This window comes from Dipodomys ordii, unplaced genomic scaffold (assembly GCF_000151885.1).
Source record: "Dipodomys ordii isolate 6190 unplaced genomic scaffold, Dord_2.0 Scaffold49, whole genome shotgun sequence".
Lineage (NCBI taxonomy): Eukaryota > Metazoa > Chordata > Mammalia > Rodentia > Heteromyidae > Dipodomys > Dipodomys ordii.
The window spans coordinates 2188353-2200653 of record NW_012267265.1 but is presented as its reverse complement, the minus strand read 5'-3'; the positions used below and the strand labels follow the sequence as shown (position 1 = coordinate 2200653).

General features: G+C 37.4%; 1 protein-coding gene across 4 annotated transcripts in view; it reads right to left on the bottom strand.

The window, feature by feature from the left end:
- Positions 1-7495: 7495 nt before the first annotated feature.
- The window catches only part of Slc4a4 (solute carrier family 4 (sodium bicarbonate cotransporter), member 4), a 312953-nt gene continuing 308147 nt past the window's right edge, over positions 7496-12301 (bottom strand). For all 4 annotated transcript variants that reach the window (XM_013020185.1, XM_013020188.1, XM_013020187.1 and 1 more), the window contains 2 exons: positions 10098-10177; positions 7496-9026 (listed from right to left, as the gene is read on the bottom strand). In XM_013020185.1, the coding sequence (XP_012875639.1) occupies positions 10134-10177 (44 nt within the window). In that variant the 3' untranslated portion in view covers positions 7496-9026; positions 10098-10133. The remainder of the gene's footprint in view (positions 9027-10097; positions 10178-12301) is intronic.

Genomic DNA, 12301 nt, shown 5'->3' with positions numbered 1-12301 from the left:
CCAAATGTTTGCAAGGGAATGAGAATAGCTGCAGATAACAGACAGTCCTGAACTGAAATGTAGCTACAAAGGGAATTCAGCTGATCCCTGATGAAAAGCCAGTTCTGATGCTGGCTTTTTAAAGGTGCCATGAATTGAAGGAATTACATGTGTACTCAGGGAAAAAAACAAGATTGAACTCTGAGTAAGTCCTAAAGAGGCCTTCACCTGTGAGGATCGGCAGCCACCACACCTGAAGTGAAGGTCTAGGTCTTGATGGAGCTTGATGAAGTGCACTGAAGCCCCACAATTACATTGAGCAAATTATTTAACCACTCTGACCCTTGGTTTCTTCATTTGTAAAATGGATATAATCATAGTATACCAGTCATTGTGCTATTATGACCTCATATTGGTAAAGCCCCTGGAACGCTGCCTAGCACATTATGCTCCTAGAGAAATGCTTGTGAAATACATAATTGTCCAGTGGAGATTTTCAGAGAATATACTTTACCACACAAGAGAGGTTTGTAATTATCCTATTGTTTCTATGGGGAGAGTCACTCTGACAGGCGTTTCAGTGTTTGAAAACAGTTTATTCTCAAGTCATTTAGAAGTTCTCCTTGAATCTATGTATGCCAACATAAAATTTATCCTAGGCTTTACCCAAATCATTATGTGTTTACTTTCTGAAATAAGGATTGCAGAAATCTAATTTTTGGTAGGTATGCTACAAAATTCCCTATATGCATTGCTATTATTCTATATTGTAATCTCTTCAAGAGGAAAACTAGTACTGTTCTTACCTTTACACCCAAAGGGAACTAAAACTCAGGAAGGCTGTGGGCTGGGATTATAAATGTACTCCTGAGTGTGAATGCTTACTGTACCTCCTCCCTTCCATTCAGTTCAGCTATTCCAGATTTCAAATTTTGATTTCTTAAGCATTTGTACTAAAAAAAAAAAAACAAACCCACCACTATCTTGCATTTGTAAACAACCCAACAGCATCAGATAGCAACTTCATGGAAGAACCAAGCTTACATGCTAAACTGAACTTGTAATTATGTTCACATGCCATTTTACATTATAGTAGTTAGCTTTGCCTTAGGATAATGGCATACTTGCGATAATTCGCTCATAGAGAAAAGGGTTGTTTTAGCTCACCGTTTTGGAGGTTCTGGTTTGTAAGTGATTGTCCCCTTGCTTTAGACCTCTGGTAGAAGAGCACGTCGTGTGTGACACAGCAATGCTTTTCACTGCATAGGCCAAGAAGCAAGCAAGCGGAGCAGCGGTCCATGTGCCCCATGGAGGATTTGTCTCTAGTGACTGAAGGCCTTCATAAAAGGCCCCGCCTCCTACAGGTTCCTCGCAATAGCGCCACCTTGAGGGTCAAGCTTTTAATACATGGGCCTTTTGTGGGGAAATTATTTTACTTTTAATATTCTTTTTTTTTTAATTATTGTAAGAATACCGTACAGAGGGGTTACAATTACATGGGCAAGACAGTGAGTACATTTCTTATCAAGCATTGTTGTCTCCTCCTTTGTTTCGCCTTCCCATCCCTTCCCCTCTCCACCCCCCACCCCCCCATCCCCCACCCGGCCAAAGTTGTAAAGTTCGTTTTTTCGACATAACATCTTGTACATCTCAGTGTTGTAATGGGTCCACCTGTATCCCTATTTAAAGTTTGTTTTTTCCCTTCCCCTCCACAAATGATATCAACATCAAATACAGTGAAAGCAGGGCGTATACCCTGGTGGACCGACATACAAAGCAACAAAGAAATCATAAATATGTTGGAAACAATCACAAGAAAGAAAAAAAAAACATTTGAATCCTTATTTTGGGGTTCATTTTGCCTAACATCAATTTGTCTGACAGTTTCTGTTTGTCTCAGACATATACTAGTTATTGCAAATAAGGGAAACCATGGGACCTCAATTATTTTATAGAAAGGTACTTTGAGAATCTCTAAAGCAGCAGTGTTGGAAAAAGCGCCTGGTAACAGCCGACTAGGTGTTCAGGTTAAGTATCATTATCATGGAAGCGGGCTCATGATCTGAGTAGTGAATTTGTTAGGCGCATCCATCCCTGATGGCTCTTCAGCTTTGTCGGGTGTTACAGTGAAGCACAAGTGACTCACGTCTGTAATCCTAGCTACCCAGGAGGCTGAGCTCTGATGATCACAGTTCAAAGCCAGCCAGCCAGGAAAGTGTGTGAAACTCTTATCTTCAATTAACCACCAGAAAACCAGAAGTGGTGCTGTGGCTCAAGTGATACAGCACTAGCCTTGAGCTGAAGAGCTTAGGGATAGTGTTCAGGCCCACAATTCAAGCCCCATGTTCGACAAAAAAAAAAAAAGAGGTATTTTGTTATATAGTTTGAGGATCTGTATCATGACATCAAAATATACTTTTTTCTCTAATCATAGCATATAATCCAGCGTTAACCTTTAGAATGCTGATCCTTTAAAAACAGTTCCTGCAAGTCACTAATCCTCTAATTCATAGTTACTTGTTGGTCTGTCCAAAGCCAGCAATTGTGTCTGCGGGTTGAGTAATAAATGAAGCTTTATAACTACTAATGTTCAACTCATGCATACCCTGACAGTCTACCACAAATCTCAATGTTTAAAATATCCTGACTAAACTAAATTTTTACCAGGTGAGCCAGAGAGACAAGGTCAGGTTAAACATAGTTAAGAAGAAAAACAAGAAGACAAAAGCATTCCTAATAGTTGACAATCCTTGTTTTCAAAATGGCATGTATCGCAATGCTTTTTTGCTTTTCAATATCTATTCTGTTTCAATATCTGTTCTTCAACAGAGAAACCAGAATCCAGGTGGTGACAATCTTTCCAACAACAAAGTCCAATGCAAGAATATACTAGTACAATGTCTTAAAAGTTGTGGAGGAAAATTATTCTAAGTGTGAAATTCGAGAACCAATTAATCTATGAGAAAAGGTACACAGAAGAATAAAATATTTCAAAATCTTTGTACTCATTCTCCACTTATCAGTTCTCAGGAAATCATGCATACATAATAACTCAGTGTGAGTGATTTCACTGAGCCAAAGGATTTAGCACTCAGAGGATATCTAAGTCAACCTGTTGAAAAGTAAAGCCCAAAATCATAGCTGTACCTAGGCATAAAGAAAAACCAATTGGAAAAGACATAGAAAAAGCATCCTATGGAGTAAAATGACTGCAAACTTGAAAATCTGCATAACTGATAAAGATTCCAAATCACCATTCTGACATGATTTGTAATAGTTTTACTTTTCAGAACTCTAGTAAATGTATCAATATAAAATTAGTACATTTTTATCTATAAAATTGGCTTTAGCATTCTGGCCTCTGTACTTAATAATCTGGTTCTTACATTCTTGATCTCTTTCTCTAGTCTTTTAATATAGTGTCTCTTCCTACTAGGTGTAAACAATGTTTGCTAGCAGTGTTTTCCTACTGGTAGTTTTCTGTATTGCTTCTTGCTTTCGTGGTCTACAAATCACAAGTATGTTGACAGTTTGAATAAAAATTTAGTACAAGTAGATTCTGAATAAGGATTTGTACTCTTTGCCCAGAACTGAGGTGTCCAAACTGTTAAGCCTGGATCTGGAGGTGGATGGAGTGGTTGCCCAGAGGGTTCTGGGTTTTCCTTTCTAGTTCTCAGGGAGGTCAGGTTGCATAATGTGAAAACTGTCAGAGTCAAAATGGAATCATCCATGTCAACTCTAACCCAATACCTACACAAATCAGAGAGGCTATGCAGGATGCAACTGCCTGAGAGTAACAAGGTGTACAACTGTGCAAAAGTGTTAATGAAATCTTATTGAAAAAAATATTTCTGCAAGGATGCCTGCCCACAAGTGTCTGTTCTACTACACTGGCAGTACCTTGTTACCAAACCTCATGACAAAGGTTTATTTCAAAACATCTCAACTCATCATTTTGCCTCTATAAGCCTCCCCATCAACTATTTTATTCTTTTTTGATTTTTTTATTGTGAAAATACTGTGCAGAGGGGTTACAATCACATGAACAAGGTAATGAGTACATCTCTTATCAAGCATTGTAGCCTCCTTTTTTCCATCAACTATTTTAAAATATATTCATAACATACTATGGCACAAATATTCCCATCTCAATGCTATATTGCTTACAAATAAATACTATTATTCTTCAGAGAATCTCTCCATGTGTTGTTTAGATTGACACTAACGCACTAAATATAATTTGATCTTACTTTGTTTCTAATACACAGTTCTACTGAAGTTCTTTATGAGTGAAGAACAAAGACCATGCTTCCTATATTATAATCTGTTCTGGGTGTGGCTTTTGCTGCTCCCTCAGCTCAGTGATAAAATCCAAATCCCATTCTGTACCCCACAGTGACCACCACACCTACATGCTCAGAAATATTCTCTCTTTATTAAGTTTCCACATTGAAAGATGGTGCTAGCTCATGTTCCTGTTTCATTATTTTTGTTTTCCCTATGAAAATTCTTACTGCCTCCAATGATTATTTTTCACCCCTTCTACAATTTGCTTTACCTACTAACATAACTAGGGCTGAACTGGAGTTTCCTAGACAATGTTTTTTTTTTTAATACAGATACCATTAATTAACTAATTTATTTAAAGCCATCAGAAATCCTTATATAGGACAAATCAAAGCAACTGTTTTTCTAGAGAATTTTAAATATTATATGAAAGCTTGTGTAGGCTGAGAAAAAAGATGTCCAATGTATTTTCTGGAAGTCATTTCTGCATGGAAAACCACTGTGGAATTTTGTTTTGAGTAATAAATTGTTTTTAAATGAGTGCTTAAGCTGAACTCTATTTTTCTTAGATGGATGTATGTTTTCTACTTTGAGCTGTTGTATGACAAGGATTCATGAGCACTTAATAAGTAATTCTAAAAACCTTTTGTATAACTTGGGCATTTATTTTATCCTCCTGCTGAAAATTAAAGAAATAAAGTTTGGGGACAGAAGCAGGCTTACTCATCTCTGCAGGACCCAAAGAAACAACCTAATAGTCATTCAATGATTAAATGTTTGAACAAGAAGCACTTGACACTCATAAATGCATAAAGTTACTTTATTTTAAGTATACATTTAATTTTGAAAAATATAAATGCTAAAATATCTCATCTTCTTCATCTCTTAATTCCATAAAAGTCACAATAGAAAGCTTCATAAAACTGTAAAATACTATGTTATAGGAATTTTAGGTTTTATATTGGAAAAATTATTAGTAATATATTGAAATGTTTTCTGTTCTTTATCATTTTGTTCCACCATGTTGATCTACTTCATTTAAAATAAAAAGAGGCATCATTTCTCCAAAGTTAATAAAGACTTAAGAGAATAAAAATAAGAATATCTGAAAGTGCGTATTGATTCTGAAAAGTAATGTGCACGATATGTACCCGCCATGAAAATGGCTAAGAAGAGGCAACTATTCTTCTTTTCACATTGTAGGACTGGGACAAAGTGACTTCTGGCTCTAAAAGTTTCACTGGGTGACTTTAGCCCTGAGTTGCAATATTTGCCTAAAGTAAGAATTCAGGAATTTTGCTTATACGCATAGAACACAATGAAATGAACTGAGCCAAGAGAGAATATATAACCAAATCTCTGGTTTTAAAACACAACTGAGCATCAACTATGAAAGTTTTTCTTTCTTTTGCTTTTTTCCTCCCCAGGTTGTCAAAAAGCTCAATAAAATCAGCATCTGAAAATTCCTTTCAGACAATGAGCTGAATGACTGCACCAATCCTCTTGGAGCCCCTGGGCTTCGTGTTTGTGCTGTGCGGGCAGACAGGGAAAGTAAGAAAATCTCAGGTTTCTGCACCAAAATCATGAAGTGGTATGGAAAGGATTGAAGCAAGCTTTGTCCCATCCCTGAACAATGTCAACCTCTGTAATACAAATCAAATGGTTTTGATTTTTTTAAAGATAGTCAGCAGTCAATACATTTCAAGTACTTTAACACAGTTACAAAAAAAAAAAAGGAAAAAGAACCAAAAAACACGGAAGACAATCATTTTCTATATTAAACACCAAAATAAAGAGCTGACAAGAGATTACTCTGTGTGTGTTGTTGCCTGTGCATAAAATACACACCAACTGGATTACTGATGGCAGGTCATTGCTTTGTCTCCTGTTCTTTCCAGTGAGGGCTGATGATATGGTTGGTTTTCCTGTTTCTCAAGTCACTAAGTCCCTTCCCTAGACCTTCTCTCAACCTTGGCTGGAGGAAAAGGCAAGGAAAATGCTATTCTACTGCACACAAAACAATGAGGACCCTAATTATCTGTTTGTTGCACACAATAAAGAGTGTCTTTTCTCAAGGCAAAGGGCACCTCCAGGAGTTTTCCTCTGGAATGCAGAACCAGAGGCATTCATGCTCCATTGATAGGCAGACCAGCTGTCATCCTTTCCATTCTAACACTCTGTTTAGTCAGGAGGCTCCTGGTTAATAACTCTGCATGCCCTTCAAGAAACCTGAAACTCAGAACTCCAACTTCCCATCAGGAAGAAAAGAAAGAAATACTTTGTAAAACAAAACTAAACAAAAGTTATGCTGGGTGCGTCCAGGGCTCATGCCTGTTATCCTAGCTTCTCAAGAGGCTGAGATCTTAGGATCTTGGTTTGAAGCCAGCCATGGCAGAAAATTCTGTGAGATTTTATCTCCAATTAACCATGAGAAAGCTAGAAGTAGAGCTATGGCTCAAGTAGTAGAGTGTCAGCCTTGAATGAAAAAGCTAAGGAATCATGCCCAGGCCCTGAGTTCAAGCTCCCATACACACACACACACACACACACACAGACGCACACACACATGCACGCGCACACACAGACGCACACACAATACTGTAGTATTCATGTCTAGTTTACAAAACCATCTAGAAACAAAACCCTCCAAAGTCTATTTAGTTCTTCTCAGTGGCTCCATGTAGACCTTAGATTTTTCTTGTTAGTATGGGAGCTACTTCTGTTCCTCAGTAATGAAATGCTTGGATACTAATTCTTCCTTGTAACAAATGTAAGGTACTATTTTGTGTGTTGACATCACCAATACCAAACTCTTCCCAGTTACAGAATACAGATTAGAAGTGGGAATGTAGGTAGCTTTTACCTTGTCTCAAGGATTGAGGTGATAAATTTAGGTGCTTCAGTTCTCTGAAGGGAATGGAGAGAAGCTTTAATGTCCAAAATTTGATTCATGATTAGAAAAAAACAACATTTAGAGCTTTTGTAAAAGTGAACTAAAGTAGCCAGGCACTGGTGGCTCATGCCTGTAATCCTAGTTACTCAGAAAACTGAGATCTGAGGTTTGCTGTTTGAAGACAGCCTGGGCAGAAAAGTTCTTAAGATTCTTATTAACCAGCAAAAAGCTGGAAGTGGAGCTGTAGCTCAAGTGGTAAAGCAACAGTCTTGAGCATAAAAGCCAAGGGACAGTTCTCAGTCCCTGAGTTCAGGTTACAGAACAGACTACAAAAAAAAAAAAGAAAAGAAAAGAAAGAAAAAATGTGCCTTTAACTGATATCTGAGTAATCAAATATCTTTACACTTCTTTAATAGTAATTTTCTTGAACTCTGGTGGAATTTTCAATTTTTCCTATACGGTTTGGGTTTTCTGAGAACTGACATAAGGAATTGAAAACTTGGCCCTTTGTCTGTCACTTTTTCTTACTTTTTGCACATATGTGCATCAGACACACACAGAGCACACACACAGACACACAAAAATATCAAAATGAAAAAAAAGCCTAACAATACTGCATAGGACACTGACAAGATAATACAACCAGCATCTGTGCCTGGATATGATCAATTATCATCACAAATTAGTTACTTCAACTGTCAAAGAATTTCCTCTTCTCCCTTAGTCTTCTTCAGAGAACAGTTAAAATTCTTTCAAAGAAAGGGGAAAATGGATGCTTAGAAACATGGTGTTTTTAAATCTGATATAGCCTTCTGGCTTACCCTAGAGAGTGGGTATGTGCATGTTGTGTGTGTTTTATGTGTGTGTGTGTGTGTGTGTATGTAAAAATCACATTTATATACAATACCATTTTTACAGAAAGCCTGGCAGCTACAAATAAGAGGTAGAACTACTCAAAACTATGTTTCCTGCTGCAGGAAAAAATTCATTTTCTTTACAGTAATTAAAAAAAAAGTTTAAAAAATTGACAAAAAATAAGTTGCAGGTTAGGCCTCATAATTTAAACAACAAAATCTAGGAAGAAAAATATTCTCCAATGTACTCAACAGATAAGTTCATTAAAGGGTTAAAAAAAGATGCATACGAAAAGGGACATTCCAGCACTTGCTACAATGATGGCAATGGTTTCTCTATATGGGGTAAAAGTACCTTTAGTTTGTCTTCTTATAATAAGTCTAAGGTTAGGGCTGACAAGCAAGAGCAGGCTAGAAGAGCAGCATGGTTTCAGTCCTGGGGAGGTTGGCAAGGGAGAAGGAGCTTTGTCTAGAGTTCTGGGTTTGTTCTACCAGACAAAGACAAGCCAGTGGGCATAGCTCCAAAGCTAAAGTTTTAAGTTCCTTCAATATTTTAATAAAAGCTGTTTAAAAAATCCTTAATACTTTTGACCTCTGCTTAATAAAAGAAAAAAAGCCCCACAGGATCTGTGCGTGTCTTAAGTGACAGAAGAATTTGGTTGTCAGAGAATCTATCTGAACGCTTAAGAATGTGAGGGACTTCCTCAGATGCTGTTTATAAGGAACAGAGCACAATGGTCTTGATTTTACCTATGCAAGAGAGAAGCAGAAAGACTTCTAGATTTGGCCAGTGACCAAAATCTAAAACAAAACAAAAATGAAAAAGAAATAACATCTGGACAAAATGAAAATGAAAACAAAAAACATTCACAACAAAACTTGTCAGTTTTAAAGAAAGACAAACAGGTTACAATGTAGTTTCTGTTCCCTTGCTCCTCCAGAAGTAATCATTGTCTTCAGGCTCAAGTTCTATTCTAATTTGAGGCACAACTTTTACTGGAGTTCTAGGAGGACTAGAAGAAAAGAAAAAAGAAAAAGAAAATAAATAGTAAATCCAGTTTTATTTATCATCTTTCAAATGCTTATACACTGTGCAGAATTCAAATGTGTCTAACTTTGGATACTCATCCCTTCCTTGTGTGTTAAAAACAAGGTGTATTAAATTTGATCAAGGTGCTAGCAGAGTCAAGAAACTCAAGTAAAGCCAGGTGCCAGTGATTCATACCCAGCTCACACCTGTTAGCCTAGCTACTCTGGAAGCTGAGCCCTAAAGATCAAGGTTCAAAGCCAGCATGGGAAGGAAAGTCCATGAGACTCTTTAATTATTCACCAGACATCCCAAATTGGAGGTATGGCTCTAGTTATAGAGGGTAAGCCTTGAGCAGAAAAAGCCAAGAGACATCACCCACATCCTGATTTGCTAGTGCTAGCACACACAAAATAAGTAGAAATTTCATACCTTGACTTTAAGAAATAATAGCAAGACAAAAAAGGACAAGCAGACTTGTAATATTATTGGTAATTAAAAAACCAAAAGACTGACATGTTAACAACATTTGGAGATTTCAGTCTTTGCAAACCCTAGAACGATCTGTCGTCTTGAGAGCTTGCAAGGGGAAGAAAATGCCTGGATGAAAAATTACAGGAAAGAAGGGATGGGAAGGGGAAACAAAGAGGAGGCAACAATGCTTGATAAGAAATGTACTCATTATCTTGCCCATGTAATTGTAACTCCTCTGTATGGTATTCTCACACTAAAAATAAATAAATAAATAACGAGCTTGGGGGCGGGAGAAAAATTCCAGGAAAAGACCTGTTATCCTTAAATCAGGCATGATGCTGAAATGATAACCACTCATTTTGATTCTGGGCTTTAACTTGATGAAGTTGAGTATTTCTAAGAGTAAGCAGGTCTCTGAGAATGTTTTCTAAAAGCAAAGGCTGGTGTGATTATTGGGTAATTTATTTAAGATAAATCCTAGAGAGGACAAAGAACAAGGAGTTCTGCCAATCTTCTACCCTTGGACTGCATTTCCATGAGACCATCATTCCACAGAGCAAGGGGAAAGTAGCTTCTCCTTTACCTTGGCATACCGAGTGACTGAAGGAAAGGAATTTTATCAGCATGATGTGTGGCGTTCAAGGAATGTTGATGCTCTTTCTCCTGAAAGAAAGTAAAGCTGAGAATCAAAAAACACTATCAAAGTAGAATTTAAAGAAACAATCTTCACAGAATTGAGGAAACTTTTACAACTGGAGACTAAGAAATATGAGTCAATGCTATCATTCTAGTGAGAGGGTAAAAGAATTATGTCCTCCAGGGTGAGCAACATTTTAACGTCTAATAGCCCTTCCATTTCTTTCCATGTTCTATCTTTAGCTATTATTCAAGAGAAAAAAAATGGAAGTACTGGTCAGTCACACCCATCACTCTAGCTACTCAGGAAGCTAAGATCTGAGTATCTCAGTTTGAAGCAAGCCATGGCAAGACAGCCCAGGAGACCCTTATCTACAATTAACCAACAAAACGTTGGAAGTAGAGGTGTGACCCAAGTGGTAGAGCAAAAGCCTTGAGCAAAAAAGCTCAAGGACAGCTCTCAGACCCTGAGATCAAGCCCCAGTTCTGGCAGAGGAAGGTGAAGAGGAGGAAAAAAATACTGAGGTATGATATTGAAGTTCTATTTTGATTGAATTTGCTCATTATTTATGGACTATGACATATTGGTAGAAAAACATTCAGTCAAAATGATCACATACATTTGCTTAAGTAAACTAATAGTATATCAACTTTTAATTTATACTGTTAGAGGGATTTGGGGCGAATAAAGAATGGCACATCAACTTTTATCACAAGTCTCAAATGAGGCAGGTGATTTTTGAAAAGTAGCCTTTACACTGTACTTAGAAGGTGCTGTGTCAGATTATTTTATCCATAGAAGACATACAAGCTGAGCATGTACACCACAGCTCCTGTCATTCATTCTCTAGAGATAAAAGATGAAGATAGAACTTAGTTTAGGGAACTTCAAATCAAAATAGAATTCCAGCCAGATATTAGTAGCCCATACCTATAATCCTAGTTACTCAGGAGGCTAAGATCTGAGGATCTCAGTTTGAGGCGAACCCTGGCAGAAAAGTATGAGACTCTGTCTCCAATGAACCAGCAAAACAGTTCAACTAGAGTTGTGGTTCAAGTGGTAGAGCACCAGTGATAAGCTAATTGGCTAAAATGCAGTGTGAAGCTGAGTTCAAAACAGACAACACACACACACACACACACACACACACACACACACACACACACACAAATAAATAAACTGCTAACCAAGTCCCATTGATAAAAATGTACCAATTACAGTTATAATTTAGAGTTACATGCTGTACTACAGATGTAAGGCTGCTTTGATTCTTTATTCTTCAAACCTGTGATGCTAGACAGCATCCAAGTGGCTTCCCAATGACTCCTTTTCCTGGAATTTATGTTCTCGTGTAATTTCTTCCTATACTTCAACAAAGATGTTCTCCACAACCAATACAAGATGGCAGACGTGGCAGAAGTGACGGTCTACCACTTCTGAGACTTGATTATAGAAGACTGATGTTTCTGTTTTGTCCAGTGTTACACGGGCCTTGTGACAATTTGGAGGCAGATTCAAAACTCCAATCAAGTCAGAAGAAACTTAGTCCTAGCTGACAGCCTGATTCATAGTCTTAGGATAAGTGACCTGGAGCTACAATTGCCACTTCAGTTGCTCCTAAATTTTTGAATGTCAAAACCATTTGTTTAAGCTGCTAAATTTTGTGGTGGTTGGTTATTTGGCAAATGATAACTAATATATTCCTCCAGATTTTATCTTCATTCATTTCAACCTTTTCTTGGGATATTAACATATTTTTTGGTGTTTGGTTTTGGTTTTTGAATTCAGGGAATGGATGCTGTTCCTGAGTTTTTGCCACTCAAGGCTAGTGCTCTACTACTTGAACAACAGCTCCATTTGTGGCATTTTGGTGGTTAATTGGGAGATAAAGAGACTCATGGACTTTCCTACCGGGACTAGCTTTGAACTCCGATCCTCAGATCAGCCTCCTGAATAGCTAGAATTAAATGTGAGCTACCAGTGCCCAGCAGGATGCTAACTTCTTACTGATGTTCAAGTGGCACTGCCAACTAGACAAAAAAAAATCTCAACTGTGTCTGTTCCTATAATAGATGAATGTAATTTAAAGTGCATTTGGAGCTAGAATATATTTTCTTCAAATGAGAACTCAGAGTGGAAAATGCTTTGAA